Source organism: Mchenga conophoros, linkage group LG9 (assembly GCF_057382185.1).
Source record: "Mchenga conophoros isolate Kocher_MC1m ecotype Shallow Benthic linkage group LG9, M_conophoros_male_GT1.1, whole genome shotgun sequence".
Lineage (NCBI taxonomy): Eukaryota > Metazoa > Chordata > Actinopteri > Cichliformes > Cichlidae > Mchenga > Mchenga conophoros.
In genome coordinates this window covers 15,463,766-15,480,688 of record NC_140534.1, presented here as the reverse complement: position 1 = coordinate 15,480,688, position 16,923 = coordinate 15,463,766, and the positions used below count along the sequence as shown (strand labels likewise).

General features: G+C 42.8%; 1 protein-coding gene across 5 annotated transcripts in view; it reads left to right on the top strand.

Annotated features, from left to right (window-relative positions):
- LOC146567083 (cadherin-20-like) overlaps nucleotides 1-16,923 on the top strand; it is a 96,470-nt gene that overhangs the window by 55,060 nt on the left and 24,487 nt on the right. For 2 of the 5 annotated variants that reach the window (XM_085286686.1, XM_085286688.1), the window contains exon 3: nucleotides 13,766-14,069. In XM_085286686.1, coding sequence (XP_085142812.1) covers nucleotides 13,851-14,069 — 219 coding nt within the window. In that variant the 5' untranslated portion in view covers nucleotides 13,766-13,850. Of the gene's footprint in view, nucleotides 1-6,119; nucleotides 6,428-8,341; nucleotides 8,452-13,765; nucleotides 14,070-16,923 lie in introns of those variants that run through there. The other 3 variants (XM_085286689.1, XM_085286690.1, XM_085286687.1) reach the window with 3 other exon arrangements.

Sequence of the window (16,923 nt, the reverse complement as noted above, 5' to 3'; positions counted from 1 at the left end):
TCCGGATTAGGGTTGTTTTGTTAATTTGAGAATAAACATCCAAATTTTAGGATGATTTAGTTATGATTACGAGTATAAAAACAATTTTACTACAGACAGTAAAAATAGTGGATGTAGCGTAAAAAACAGGAAGTCATTAGCAAAGGTGAGGGTAGAATCCTTGATTTTTCAGTCAGATTCACCCCTTTTATCGTCACATTGTGCATCCATTCAAATATAGTTTCACTATAGCATGTATCCCAATCTACAATTGCGTCGCTACCCCTTTATGGCAAGCAGTGATATTCTCTGATTCCATTGTTAGTCGCTTCAGTCACTCACTTCATAGTTGAGTTCAGCTTAGGGCTTGCCCACTTTGTGCTATTCAGCTAAATTTTAGGGTCTCTTAGTAGGCTACCTAATTAACGAAATTTTTAGCTCATCCAGCCAAATGGCTGATGAGCACTTATGATGTTGAGGCATCATTTCTCCGTCCACAATTCACAAAACATTACTTCTCCCACAGGATTGGTAAGAATTTCACACTTATACACAATGATCATCTAATGGGTCTTCAAAGTCGCATTTGTTACTTTCATGGGCACTTTCTCATGTTCCAGGTAATTGCTACTTCTTATACATTATTGGTCAGACTTTAGTGAAACAAGATGAATTTGTACCGGATTTGACTGTGTGGGTGCTTCCTTGACTTCTCAGTGGATTTTAATTCCTATTCGTTTGTGCAATACTGCCAACCCATGACAACAAAATCCATCACTTTCTTTCTGTACATCACAGATTACATTAACCTGTGACTTGAGTTGGACTGTGAGTCAGACATTTCTGGTATTTTTAGCCTGAGCATGTCAGCATGCTCACATTAGTGTTACCTTTAAGCTCCAAATGTGACTGTTGTAAACTGGTAGCTCATTTACAATTTTGAAAACGTATCTGTATGAGGGTTTTTGACTTCACTATATGCAAGCTGAAATGATTATCCCTTAATTTATAGCTGATTATTATATTCAGCTCCCTGATGCATCACTATTTACTGTTATCTGTGCTTTACCTCTTTCTGTGTCTTGTTATTCCCCCCTTTTCGTGCAGGAAGTTTGACACTAATGCCGTTTGGCGTACACTGCAAGGCTGCACAGAGGCTGGTTGTTGCTTATGAAGCTACACGAAACCAGACACACATATAAAATATGCGAGTACCTTTTTATTCCGTAGCAACTTGAAAAGTCACCAAAATGGGATTGTTCAACTTAATTGTTAAGTGCACTGATGAAAAAGTCATGTTCTTTGGTAAAAGGGTTCACTGCTGCAGCCTAAGAATCTCTGACCTCCAGACAGTCTGTTTGCTAGAATAAAGCAGCAGGCACAGCTCGGGTTTTTTGGGTCGTAGACCTTCTGAGATGAACGGGTCCTTTGAAGCTTTTAGTTGCCAGGTGACAGGGGTAAAAAATGTTATGCTGTGACAGACCTCACGAGTTAGACTTCAGCGAGGACTTCATAACCAACCTAATTGTTTTCATTTTTTCCGACTAACGAGGAGTCAGCCAAGACTGGGCAGCACGAGTTTTAGAAGATGATTCTCTGTTCTTCTTTTTGGATTCATCACATTTATTTTGCCGAAAAACTTTTCATGCACAAAGCTTTGAAAGGAATCACTATGATAAGCAGAGTTTGTTTCAAGGTGGAAGAAAGTGGCGGATGGTGTTGTTTAAACCCCCGCTGAACTATTTCTTTTTCTCTGATTAGTGGATCAGTGTGGAACTACAAACACACAGAAACCTACAAAAGAAGGCATTTGTCATGTGTGTCGCTGCCTCTGGCATACCTAAAATGTAATGGAGCGCGCACACCTAATTGTTATTTTGTTTACTCTAGGAAGGGGAGATCAGGACTCAGACTCAGTCAAACATGCTTATATCAGCGTCGTGAGAATTTCTTAACCAGAGATGTGTGTCTATTACTTCCACTAAGTCCTGAAGAAAATATTTTTTATGCTTATGCAAAAGTTACCAGATGCTGCCAGCGTGTGATTTAAAATACTGTTGAACAGGATGCTATTTTTCATTTGGAGAAGCATGTATTCCTTTCTTCTTTCTATATTCATTTTGTTGGCTTCGTGTAAATAATTAAGCAGGAGTAGCATTGCAGACTGGATACATTCATAATTCAGGCATTTCATGTTCTGCACGCATTCGCGTTTGTTGCTTGCATCAGTCACAACGCATGTGCTCATCCTTAATTCCTACTTCAAAAAGTTGCTCCAGTCTTTCAAATTCAGCCTCGCAGACAGGGTCACAGGGACAGAGCGCAGAGTAGGGGTTATGGGGAATGACAGAACTAGGAGGGGTAAATATCAGAGCAAGACACACTGTTCCTGAGGTTTGTGGTCCTGCTGCTTCGAGGCCCCCATGTCTCCTCAGCTCCTGTCAGCTCATCAAGGCCAAGTCGCTGCCTATTCCCACTGGAATACCGCATCAAACAGCCCGGGGAGCCTTTTATCCCAAACAGAATGCCGCCTCTTGTCACAGCGGAGTCTCTGCAACAAGGCGTACACGGATGGCGAAGTTTAACACGGTGGAGTGAAAGTCAATACCCTGCTGAGGTGGCGTAGCTCAGACACGAGAGGGGGAAATGGTGAAAAGGTCACCGGGAAAATGGGATCTGGAAAGAGGCAGCTTATCTGAGACAATAGCACGAGAAGCAGGAAGCCAGATGAAGCCAGGCAGGCAGGCACTTAATGTCACGGTTCACTCTTTCAACCCCGTGCCAGTTCTGATGCCTCACAATTAAGGCCAAACATCTTATTTTTGTCTTTTCTACCAATTACTGTAAAGGTTACCGCATCTTGGCTTGCGTACACAAATCCTCCTTCACATGTGTGTGTGTGTGTCTCTCTCTACAAAGACACAATGACTTCCCCGTCTAATTTCCCTTTGTTTCGACCCGTTGCCAAAATCAGACATGAAAAGGCTTGACTGTGCACCCCAAAGACACAGAAGAGCTCTTTGTACTCAGGCTTGTTCTGCTCCATGCCATTTCTAATCTCGGGCAGAAGGGAAGAGAGCTGCTCCTCTTATCTTAGATGACATGGAGGCTTTGCTCCCTCTCTCTGGAGCTCTCTCATCTTGTTCTTCTGAAACCTAACCCTCTTTCATGCTTTCTCCTTGTGGTGGTTGTGGTGGCAAAGCGATACGCTGAGTGAGACTGGCTGAATTTTGTTTAGGTTATTCCGTCTGAAAGCTGTTACATGATAAGTGAGAGTAAAGAAGCCGGGTTTTACCTTCCCGGGATGGTTTTTTTTCCATCACTTCTTTGGACCTTAGCTTTGTCATTATTTTTTAATCGGCTCTCTGAAGCATGGCAGTATTGAGAGCCGTTTGAATGTGGAAGACTAGGGTTTATCAAGTGTAGGTTTCTCTACTTTCCCTTCTAGAAGGGTGGCCTTGTGAATGTCTGTCTCCCAGCCAACCCAAGGCTTTTTCTGAGAAACAATATTTGGGCTATCTGAAAAGTTGTTTTCAGAACTCTTCAGCTTACACAAAAGATAGTGCTGTGTGGATGCAGTCGGAGAGATGGATGCAGCCAATTTCTCCTGGAGAGCACTTTTACTAAAGCAACAAAAAGAACCCCCTATGGCTCCAACCCTTTCACTAATAGATCACTATTAAAACCAAACAGTAATTTTTAACTTAGAGAAATTTGGTTTTATTTATTTATTTATTTTGGTTGTTTTGTGTCATCACAATGTGGTGTTCAATTGCAGTCAACCTAATCACTATCCCGTGAGTGCTCATAATATCTCCTTGTATTATCTAATATATTTAGTTGTTTTCTTGTTTGCACAATAATTACAGAAACATGAAGTGCGACATGTGACTGCGTGGTAAATACATGAGAGATGGAGCCTGCAGACCAGCCATTAGATACAAAGTGATGCGCAGCAAGCAAACAGCTTCCTGTGTGGACGGGGCTTTACGTTGCATACCTTTAATACTTGATCGAATTTAAACTGGATGAATAAGAAAATCAGCCCAGAAAGTTTTTTTTACAGTGGAATATTAGCTAGCATAGGTGTCAGGGGTTGACTCACTTTTGAAAGCAGCTCCTGGTGGCCAATTGATGAACTGCATTTTATAATTTTGGGGGTTGTCACTCATTGCAACATCAGTCAGTTGATTGTAAAATGTTGTAATCAAGAACAAAGCTAGTGTGACTGTTTCATGTCATTGTGTGTAAGACAAACAAAAGGCAAGCAACAAAAGGAGGAATCAATAATGCAGCTTTGTTTTGAGTTGCTTCTCTAAAGATTGGCGAAAGACTGAAAAACAATCAATAAAGCGATTAGTGGTGTGGTACCAAAACCTTTAACTTCTCTGCAAGTCTAACAACCATGACATCCGCTTTCCTCACGGACGCCTCCGTTTGTTGTAAGTTGTGGCAAAAGGTGCACTGAGGTGACACAACACGTCACGGCTTTTAAAAACGTTTAGAGAAGGCGTACTTTATCCGATGCATGAAAAGCAGCGTATCCTTATAACATCCCGCATATCACAACAGAACCAAAGTCTGGCAACATGCAGAACATAGCTGTATCCAATCTGTTTAAACAGCAGGTCTGGGCCATTGTGACGGGTGCCCAAAGGGACCTGTTCTCCAGACGTCCACCAACACAGACAGAGGCCCTTCCATAAGTCCTATAGGTTCAATTTGTTCTGCCAATTATTATCCTCTGCTCTGCCACAGTGATGGAAGGTGTTGTTCAGTGTGCCTGAATGCCACCCTCTCCAACAAAGAGGGAGCCCCTGCCTTTTTTCCGGGGGTCCAGTCAAGCATTCGCTAACAGATTGGCCGGGGCGCTAACCAGTCAGGTCTTCAAAGAGACAAAGACGACAGGGAGGGCAGCAAAGGAGGGGAGAGGGGTCGGTGGTGAAGAAGAATGACCTGCCAAATGAGAAAGAAGACATATTGAAAGGGACAGAGTGGGAGAGAGAAAAAACATATTGAACCGATGGAGAAGTGCAACCTTTTGACCATCTGGCTCGGTGGGTGACAACAGCCTTCATCTGTATTTTTAGAGCTGTACAACACACCAAATTACTCTGTCAGGAAGATTAAGGAGAGTCAAAGGGCTGTCGAGTGGAAAAAAAAAGAGCAAAGTTGTCCCAGAGGGAACAGTGGATAAACTTTGCTCCATCACTTTACTTTGTCTGTAAATACAATATGTAAACAGTTCAAACTGTGTAATGAAAGAGGAAAATAGGAAGCCAAGCAGCTGCCTAGAACACTTTCTGTGCAATATATTCTCATTTCTGTTTAAACATGGTTGAGTACATCTCCAATATGATTTCACTTTCGCTGTCCTCCTCCTGAGGAGAAATATGCAAGAGACCCGACTCCGAGAACCTCTGCATTAATTCCATGATTGCTTAAATGAAACGCTGCTATTTTCTCTCTGTCGGCGCTAAACAGGGATCAGATCTCCGTGACCATGACTAATCTTCCGCTGCGCTTATTGTGTGTATTGGTGTGCGCCCGATTTTTTTCTGGCTCTTTTTGCCAATTTGGAAAACTAATTGCTTTGATTCTGACCGCGCGAGCAGCGGAATATAATGCAGTGTAAAGCTTCATCTTTCATGCCCATAAATCCCTCTACAGATCCAGCGGTGTACAACACCGGCTCATTAAAATGCATTAGGGCAGGTTTGCCGGCATTTTCCTCTTTGTCCTCCATCCTTTTTCTGCTTCTAGTCGGTGATCTTGCACCCCTGGCAGTTGCCACACTCAGCCCATGTTGTTCCACTCCACACTGGCCACTTTATTCACTTGCAAATACCCCGAAATGAAATGGGTTGCACGCCCCTCCACAGCATACTATCTACCACCTACCTCATGCCTCTCTCGTCTCATTCCTTCATCCTTTGCTTGCTTGATTTTGCACCCCCCCGCTGTAATTTCACCCCTGTCCTGCTCTCAGAGCCCCCACCGCTCCCGTCCTCTTTCTCCACCTCTTCTCTACCCACTGACCAAGGTTGTAGATTGCTGGATTACGCTGGAGCCGGGGGGAGGTCGTCCCACTGATTGTAAAGAGAAGGACAATTGGTCCTTTAGTCTGATTGGGTTCCCAGATAAGCAACACCCGGGATGAGAGTGTGCAGACAGGCATGAGAGGCAGAAAGCAGTGGAGACGGGGTACACAGGCAGCACCAGAAGATCTATATTTATTTATATATACGGATGGAGAGAAGGGAAACTTTACAAAGAGGCCAGTGAGAGACGGAGTGTGGACTCGGGGTGACTTTAGGGAAGCTGATTCACTGCAGGCAAAAGCTCTCACAACTTTTACAAGGCAAATTTAGCAAGCGCGCAGGGAAAAGAAGAACAAAGAGATAAAAGGAGGAGAAAAACGAGCAGAAGGAGGAATAAAGTTAAAAAGGTAAGGCATAGATTTTAGTGTGTGCGTGTGTGTGTGTATGTGTGTGTGACTTTCACCGGTCACGTTTTGAACTGTGCCAGTAACACTTTCAAGCTGTAAACAGGGTACAGTTAGGGATGGTGTAGGTGCCACTGGGGATTCCTCAGCGATAACTGCACCCTCCGATCAATAGTTGGAATTTCTTTTGGTATGCATTAATTAATAGGGAGTGCTTAGAGAAACACGCATGTGGCTGTCAAAAGTAGGTCGTGGTGAGTATTTTTTTAGCAGAGGAGGGGGCACAACAAACTTTCCGTAGCTCCAATTCTCAGCACGTCTGTGCTGTCGCTGCTTCAAACAAGTCATGCCGAAGGAGAGGAATGCCTATCTGCTTTTAAAGGACCACTGTTTGGCATTCAGACCTCATTCGACAGCCTGAGTCGAGGTTCTAGTTTCTCAAGATGCGGGCTTTTTTTCCCTCCCCACTATCAAACCCATTAAGCTATCGCCTCTCTTGTAAGGCCCACAAATAAGATACTAGATTGGCAGGTGCGTCCTCGCAGGAGCTGACCGGCTTTTCTTGCCATTATCAGAAGCAGGATTCTCTGAAAGATGAGCATCGAGCGCTGGAATCCAAATTCACAACACCGTTCAGGTTTCTCAAATTACATTTCCAGCACAGGAAATGGGCCTAACGAGGAGCGGGGGCTTCTCCAGCTGCTAATTTGAAAGGATCCGTCCCCAAGACGCCGCGGTTTAATTTGTGACACTGATTGCAAACTTTTCCAGATGACGCTTATGAACTGTGACATCATTTCCATGCACCAGTGCCCGGGATGAATGCCAGTTTGTGTGATTTAATTTCTCAATAAATGACAAGGCTCCTTTTATGGCCTCTACTGAGCGATGAATGAACTGAATGTGCATCGAAGGAGGAGATAGAGGCTAAAACTACAGTAGAGATGGAATGAAAGAGCCTTACGGAAAGTTAAAAATAAGCTGGAGCGGTACAGTAGCACAGATGTTCAAAAAGAGGGAAGAATGATGAAAGGGTGAATGGATTAGTTTTGTTACCAAGCTTCTGAAGCTCAGCCAGAACACAAAGAGAAGCAGAGTGTGGAGGGAGGGAGGAGTAATTAAAAACACCTTACAGTAAGTGAGCTGCAGGGAGGGAGACGCTCGTTGCGGCGCAGCGGTGGCGGCGTGCACAGCTGCACGGGCCGAGCATCCCACAATTAAAGAAGCGGGTTCAAAGCCGGGCCCACGCCAGCATCTGTGTCCTGAGGGGGTCCAAGGTTGGAGGAAGGAAGGCGAATACAGGGTAGCAGCCTGATGGGCACACACACACACAGGCATGCTGTGAACTTATATTCATACCAGCACACAAACAACTGTGTGATCTTGAGAGAGTTCGGCCAGATTGCACACACCCCCCCTCTCTTAGCTCGATGCTGCCTTTGAAGGCTCACCCTGTGAGCCAGCTCAGGAAACTGGGTCTTTGCTCCAGGCAGTGACAGTATAGAAACCACAAGAAGTGGTCAGCTTTATCCACACACATACAAACCACACCAGAGGCCACGCTGAAGTAAAGGCCTGTTTATTAAAAGTTAGCGCACGCAGCAGCCGAGTCTCCGTTTAATTACACGTAAATCAGTAAATAAACATTCAGAAATATACAAAAAACGACACTTCTATAGGGAATACAGCCCGTCACGCTCGGCCCTGGAAGTGAAATTAGATTCAGAAAGCCCTTCTGCATTTTGTAACAGCAGCCGCTCGGCTTATTGTGTTCGGCTTAGTGAAAGACACTTTCTCATGCCGGTTCTGCATCTCAAAAAAGTGCATCAAGGCAGCAACCTCGCCTGGGTCGGCGATATTCAGACCTTCCACATGACCATCGCTCTTCACCATGCAAAATCAATTGTGGTTAACAAATTGGCCGTGACGTTTTGCCCTGCCGGGGTGGGTGGATCCCTTTTTCATGGGTCCACCCAGTTTTTAAGAACCTTTTTCCACAGTCTGGGAGGCCTCTTTTTAAAGCTGAGGTGAGTGGAGCAAAGACATGGCCACTGTGAAATTAACACTTAATAATGCTCCACATAACACTTGAACAGGGTGAACCCATACTAATGTGCCACACACTGAGCTGGCCCCTGGTAACCTCACAAAGTAAAGGGTTTGAAGAATTGAAACGTTTCTGGAAAGTATTTAATAGCATTTAAAATCAAATTAGCCACATCTTTTTTATTATCGACGAATAACTGGCCTATAAAATAAATAAATATATGAAAAATGAAAAAGATGACTTTCGAAATGTTTTTAATATTGCTTGTTTTTTACATAATGTAAAGTTTAGATCCCAAAAACAAGTTAACTTTTTGGAACTTTCCCTCAAAAATAATGAGGTTCCAAACTTGGAATGTCATGCTGTCCGAGCTTTGCTACAGGCATAACCAACTATGTGCTAACTTAGTGACTAAATAGTAGCTTTGTTGTACTTAGTTGTGTAGTATGTTCTATTTTGACAGGGTTGAGTCAAAGTGAACACAGTGTGTTGTGTACTTGCCAGAAGAAACTTTTGCAAACATTTGACTGTGACCGTCACGCTCGGTACTACCTTTTATAAGCTTTTGCAGCTTGTTGTGTCTCTCTGAACACTATATTATTCTATATATCAATATAGATGAACATTTAATACAAAACAACACGAAACAACACATGTAATGTGCAGTCTGTAATTCCTGAAACTACTTGTAGGTAATGAAGCATGCAATTTGGTATGGTTGCTATGGGCTCAGCATCTGCAAGCCTCTAGCGCAAATTTTGTCATGCACAGTATCCGTGTCAGAAAAGCTATGCAGATGCTTGATTTTTGTTCTGTAAACTTTTCACTGCTGTGATTTCCAGAGGGTGGGCCACGGCCCCCTGGAGTACTGTGAAGGTACTGCAGATGGGCAAAGAGTGGCCATTTACAATAAATATGTATTGTTTAAAGTCTGTTCACTGAAAAAAAGAAGCTTTTAGTCTATATGCAGAAGTGCAGAGGTAGTTTTTAGACAACGTTTTTTCCACCTAGATCGTTTAACTGATTGTTAACTGGTAAAAAAAGAAAGAAAGAAAAAGGACACTGAGTTACCTCCAACAGCAGTGTACCATTCAGTTTATATGCTCTTAAAAGAGTAGCATGAAGTAAAAATGTAACTTATTTAATCCTATTCATTCATTTTGAGAAACCTCTGTGCACAGGAAAATAAAAACGAATGTCAAGAGGATGCCAAAGCAACAGGTGTATAGAAATGTTGAACAATCAGAAACCTGCAAATAATAACCCTATGAAGTCTGACATCATGAAAGGAGTTAAAGACGCACGCGTTTGAGGCAGCGAGACAACCTTCAGTTTCAGCTTCGTTACTGAAACTTTACAGAGTTCTCAGTGACCTAAAAGGCGGCTTACATGCGGACGAAAAGACAAAACATGGAAAAGACTATATGGTTTAGCAAAATACCAAATACATATGGACACGGCCTGTAAGGTAAAACTCTGAGGAATCAAATAAATTCTTCTATTAAAGATTTCTTGTGGAATCCTAAAAGACTTTTGACTAGAAAGAACTTAACTTGGGAAATAAAGCTATGTCCTCTTCACCTGCTTCTGTTAATTTTCTCTGGGGTCTTCCTCTTTTCCTGCTCCATGGCAGCTCCATCTTTAACTTCCTTTGTGTAATAAATCCACTATCCCTTCTCTGGACATAACCAAACCATCTCAGCCTTGCCTCTCTAACTCTGCCTTCAAACAGCTCAACCTAAGCTGTCCCTCTGAAAAGTGTGTTGATTCAAACCGGATTGAAACAGCATTGATGGAAGCTAGCAGTTCAATGGTCAGGCCTCAGAAGCATTCCTTCACAGTAAGTCTGTGATTAGACTAGTTTTCAATTACAGCTAGTGCAGTTCCTCCATATCTCTTCTTACCTCTCAGATTTATCTGGTACAAATTTACATGCACTGTATTTCAGGTGTTTTCTGCCTGCTGACACTGAAACCTTTGCACAAGTACCCAAAATGACCCTAAAAGTGTCTCCAAAAGCCTCTCGTAACTAACTTTCGGGACTTCTTAACTTTATGATGGCTCAGTCGGGTTTAACACCCACTCCTATGAGCACAAGTTCCACCAGTTAGTTCACCTGGATGGAGGTGCTTTCTGAGTGTATTCAAGCAGCAGTGACTCAGTATGAACAGGTGGAGGTACAGATTCTGTCCGTCAGTCATACCGCAGCAGTTTGTTTTCCTCCATTGGAAGAAATCACTCACCTCACTCCCTCACGCAGGAACAGTTTGATATAGTCTGTTGTTGTCAGATCGCAGCTAATGGAGCAGCAGGTGGACTCTGAGTACGATGATACGACAATATGGTCTATCATTTTCTCACACCAGCTGCTCCCTCTGACAATCACTGTCACTCATTTTCTTCCTCCAACCCTTCCTTCCAATGCTTTCTTTCATTTTAAGACAAACACTGGACAAATTGGATGTTTCTGTAGCTTCTTTTCTATTTTGATTTGTTATTTTTCTTTTGAATACAAAGGCAGATTTTTCCACTTGGAGGAATGCTTCAGCCCGGTGGGAAAATACCTCTTTGCCTTAAGTCTTGCAAAGCTTTTTCATATGATTGCTCTGCCGCCCTCCGCCTAGCTCCTCATCCCCTCAACCCTTCATCTTCCCATCCCCTTCTATCCGCTGTTCACACCAGCTGCCGTTTTGCTTAAACAGGTGAAATGCCATAAGATTAACAGAACAGAGATGTGAAGAATGTTTTGCCAGCACAATTGCGTAGCATGTCACCTCATTAGGCACGACAAAATGGAGCAAAATGCCCGGGTGCAAGCTGCGACCTTTGAGGGGAGGAGCCGAAAGGGGAGGAAGGTCTGGGAGCTAATTTGACTTCATAATGGCAACCAGTCGGCTTGAATAGGCAGAAAAGAGAGGAGCAGCGAGGTCAAGTGTCAGTCGTCCTGCCAAGCGGCCCTCGCGGGGATTGTCTTAACACACACACACACACACACACACACAGCTCAGCCTCCCGCTGACAATGCAGCCACGCCTCCCACCCTTCCCTGCCTTTTGTGCCTCTTCAACAATGATTAACTGATTCAGGGACTCCACGGCAGCACAATGCACTCTCTCTTACAAAACATAATGGAGTCAACCAATGAGTCAAACAGTCTCTCTTTCTTCCGTTGCTGCAAACTTTCTGCTAACAGCCTCCTCTCTTCTTGCTTTTCTTTTCCTTTTATCCCCTCCCCTCCTCGCTCCCTTTTTCTACTTTCAGACCTTAAATCTGCCTATTTTCCCCTGAGCTCATTAATGCAGGAAGATGCGGGCAGATGCAGCCGTCCTCCTAATACATAAAACCAGGATGCAGATGGGAAGAGGCAGCGTAGGTGCCATGCGCTGCATGTGAAAAGGTATTGATCTGAGTTAATCAATACCTTTTCACAAGCATCTCCTGCAAAAATTCACAGACGTGACCTCGCTGATCTTAAGGATTCCTGTGATGCTCGTATCAAAAAGAGCAACATGGAGGAAGATGGTATTTAGAGGAATGAAATCCTGCAACCAGGCAGCACCATAGGGGCATTCAAAACCTGCGATATGGAAGGAAGAAGAAAAAAAAACGTACACAGCACACTTGTAATGAACGGTGTGCAGCGCTGAAGGGAGCTTGTTGAACACGGTGTGAGTAGAGCTGAGCAGGGGTGTTAACAGAAACACTACAATCTCAGAACATCACACCCCCGGGTCTTTTACAGGAGGTGTGAAGGAGCTCACCTCTCCTCATGACAGGAAGAGGAGGAAGGAAGAGAAAGAGTGTGCTTACACTTGCTGATGTTTTGTGTCCCGAGCTGGAGGGAAAGAAGCTGGAGCTGGTGCTTCATTATTTCTGTTATCTCCTCCAGGCTCCAAAACCTTACATTGCTTTAACATTTTTAGGGGAAGTTTGGGCAATGTAATATGAAATGTGCAGGCTTTTGTATGACTATATAATATGAGATAAAAGATGAAATGCCTGCATATAAAAGATGGAATTAGCCACCATTAGCAACAAATTAGCTTTTTAGGTGACTCCATCTTGGGTTTTTGTAGCCAAAAATAACCTTGTTTGTAAGAGAGGGTGGAGTGCTACAGCTACTGTATCACACAAACACAGATACCTGCTAATTGCTGCCAAGAAACAAAAATAAAGAAGTACGATTGATGGACAGATAAATGGATTAACCGTGCAGTTCCTGAGTCCTTTTCCTTAGTTGGATGCTGTGTAGCTAAGAGTGCTAATCAGTATTAATTGAAGCACAGATTAAGTTAACGATAGAAAGCAGTAGTCTTTGTTCAATAACAAATGACAAAACAAATTTCCCACGTGTGGGACTAATAAAGGTTATCTTATCTTATCTTATCTTATAATTACAATAACAATGAAGTGGAAAATGAAGCCAGCGACAGAAACTGCAGTTCTAGTGTTTGCCCAACTTTTGCGGCTTGCTGTGTCGTGCAGACCATCCAAGAGGTCTGTGCATTAACTGAAATGAAACGTTTATGGAGGTTGCTTTGTGGAGGAAGCTGATAAATTAGGCTGACTAATTTTTGCTGCCAGCCTCAAGTGGCCATAAGAGGAACTACAGTTTTAGTGACTTCATCTTGTTGTCATGACTATTAAAGCTGGTTGGCTGTTGGCCTAGCTTGGTACTGGTTGCCTTACTATTAAAATTTAAAAATGCACCTGCCAGTGCTTCTGATGCTCCCTACTTTATATAATACATTCAAGTAGAAATGACAAACAGTGGTTTGGAAGTTACATTAGTCTGTTCAGTTCCTGAATTTTGTACACCTACGGACTGATTTGATGTACTTAAATGACCCATAAAAACCACAAAAGGTCATCTTCATTCTAAGGCAATCCTCACTAGAGATGTTATAGTTACACATACCTGTGACATCAACAGTCTTTTTGTTTTCATTTTATAACTTTTAAAAAGAAAAAATACAGCACAACGTTTATTTGGTTTACCTAAAAGCAACAAAAAAAAATCGGAAGAACATGTACCCATTCTCCTCATTTCTTTTCAACTCCACATTGCCAGTACAAGAGGAACCCTCTCATTCAGCCGTTATAAGGCTCACACAGATGCACAGCTCATCATAAATCTACAAAAGCTCAGTAGTAGAGAAATAATCTGGAGTCAGTGGAAATGTCCTTGTTGTATCCCGTGGCACTGTTGGAGACCTGTGGATGACACATATTAACAGAAATGAATGTGTCCAGAATCTGAGACTCATCTGTGCTCTTCCTTTTTTCTCTTCCAGCAGCCACAAAGACGAGACCCAGGAAATAGCTCCACTTGTCAAGAAAAAGGGAAAAGTCTTTTCAAATACTACTCCGTGTTTCACGATGGGAGACCGAGTGCATCTTCCAGCAGTTGCGTGGACCTTGCTCCCCGTGGCTCTTGGCATTTTGACCCTTCTGCCTCATAGCCTTCTGGGTACGCCGGCAGAGGAGGAACATGTAGGGAGCTCAGCACTGCTGCAACGGGCAAAGCGAAGCTGGGTGTGGAATCAGTTCTTTGTCCTGGAGGAGTATACTGGACTGGAACCACTTTATATTGGAAAGGTCAGTCTTCACTATAAGTTGCACTTTACATGTGGAGGTATAAGATGCAAAGAGTGTGGGTTTCTAGCCTTGCAGAGAGCATGGTTTCTAAGTAACCTTTGAACTGATAGGTGCTGCAAAGTGAATTTAACTCCAACTCCTTCAAACAGAGCAAACTAAAAGATCTATAGGGGAGCTCTACTGCTGGAGGTCATCGGCAGCTTGGCTAGAGCTGAGCACATGAATACAAAAAGAGAAGATCATGGGTGGGCAAAGGCAAGCTTCAATAAACACAAGAAGAAGAAAAAAGAAAAAGAAATTCCAAATTTAATCCCTGGATGCACTGAGTTCTTCTGAGAGACAGCCTCTCTTCTGTCCACTTTGAACCAGAGCCAGACAGCAGTGATTGAGTTAATTGACTCGAACCGAAGCTTCAGTCGGTCTCCGTTTCTCAGAAGTGGACGGCACATCTGCAGCACCGCTGACATGCTCTCACAAGAGCAGAGGAGAGGTGCTCACAATGGAGCACTTTGATTGCTCGCTTGCTAAAGTGAATTGAACATTTGATCAATAGTTGTAATTCTAGTCATCATCGGCAGAGAGAAGCATCATTTCTGCAAGCTCAAACTTAAAAAAAAAATGCCATTATATCACTAAAAAAGATTTCTCTGGAAAGAGAGAAAGCAAAAAAATAATTTAGTGTCAAGTGCCTGCACAAATCTGAGTCGATTTAGGAGCCATTTCACTGAGTATTACTCTCACAGTATAGAAATTGTCTGCAGGAGCACATGTTTTCTTTTAGTTTCAACAAATACAGAAGTAATAATGTATCTAAATTTAAACAAAATGCTCAAGCCTGCTATTTTTTCTTACTGTGAAGCCAATTTTAACCAATTTACGAGCAACAAACAAGTATTATCAGTGCAGCTAACACCACAGACACTATGAAAGATGGATGTGAAGCCAGTGCTTATTGAAGTCTTTCTTTTTTCTGAACTCAACCACCAGGTTTGGGTCATTCTGAGTAAAATATTAACTCAATTGTGGAAGTTTTGGTCTTTCTGAGAATGCTGATTGGCTAATGACTTGTGATTGATGAATCACTCACTTATCACAGCTGGTTTCAAAACACCAAGAAAATGCTTTTTGCTATTCCTGAATAGCTAAAAGTATAAAGCCCCGATTTCAGAACTACCACTCCCTCAATATCCCTCATCAGCTTTTAAAGCACTGCAGTATTAACTGCTCATCCTCAGAAATCACCCTTTGGGAGTGATGCAAACCTGCTTTAATTAGTCTTCTGGAATAATTTCACTACCACCGCTTGGGAATACTGAGGAAAATGTCAGATTCCTAAAAGCCATGTGCTTATGCAGACAGAGAGATCTGCAGGAAAAATATTACTTCCACTTAAATATGGCGTGAAAAATTTCCATACCGTGTTTCTCCTCATCTCTAATTTTTTCACACTGAATGGATAAAGTGATTCTAACAGGCTGAGCTACAACCCAAAGGGCCACTCAAGTCCGGGGCAAAGCAGAAGATGTATTGCAGCCTCCGTCCTTAGTTTGCTTCTCCTCAGTTCTCCCTACCTCTGCTGAGGAACTTTGTATTCAGAGCCGCTGGGTTGTTGGAGGTTTGGGGGTTTGGGCCAAAGCTGAGAAGGAGCAGGTAATTGATAGCCCGAGTGTCAAACTTGCTACTTTCAAAGGCTTTGAAGGAAAGGAGGCACTGGAGCCGGAGAAGGTGGATAAGCAGAGGAAAGCTGAGCCTGTGATATATCACTACCAGACACAGGGCTAAAGTCCACAATGAGGTGCTGATTAGGAAATCTATTCTGGGCTGAGCTGGGCTTTGCAGGAGAGCGTGCAGGTGGGCATGTTGTCGGCAGTGATAGGAAAAGCTGTATTGTCTGCTTCTCGGCAATGAAAGATATTGTAAAAACTACTAGTGCATTATCACTGGCATAACAAGTAGCAAAACTTTTAGCCGTTCAACCACCTCGGCTCGGCCCCAGATGAGAAAAACAGCCAAAGGAAGTGTGTCTTGAAAGGAGTGTTTGCAGATTTAGTGCTGTGTTGTGGCCTGGCTGCACACCTGTTGATTATATATGAGACAGACTGGGGGGCATTTAATTTCACTCCGCTAGTGTGATGGCAGCAAGCACTCATCATACGCAGAGGCCCTTTAAGTACAAAGTAAAGTCTGATTGCAGATCAACAGGATGACATTTGCTCTTAGAGGCTACAAAAGGCTTCTGATTGCACTGCAGGGTCTCGGGCAACAGGCTGTAAGCTGTGATTATATGTCTACTTCCAGCAACAATATTAAGAACAACACATAAGCACACACCATCCCTGGAGGTCAAGAATTTTACAATTTTGGGGGACTCAAATCAGTTTGACAGTAATGCATTAATTTATCATAAGGACATTTCATGTTTTTCCAGATTATTTAGACTACAACGTAAAAACCATTAACAATGAGCCCTGGTGAGGTCAAAATTAGTTAATTGCTAATCACATTACATCAAATTACATCAGGAAAAGCTTAGATCCATGTGCCAAAATCATCACATACCCACTGATCTGAAGTGGGCCAGACTGGGAACTCTATTGGTGCATATCCTACATATCGCAGAAAACATTCAGTGAAAAGAAGTTTAACTACAAATTGTAGTGCAGCGCAAACCCACCAGCATAGCTCGACATGCTTGTCAACACAACAAATTACAGGACAATGTTAATTTGCAAAAAAGTGCTGAATTTATATATCTATTTGTTTATTTGTTTTCTTTTTTGTTTTTCTTTTACTGTGACAAAAACTGGAAATTTTCTGTTATTTAATGTAATACGAACAATAATAAGCAATTTAA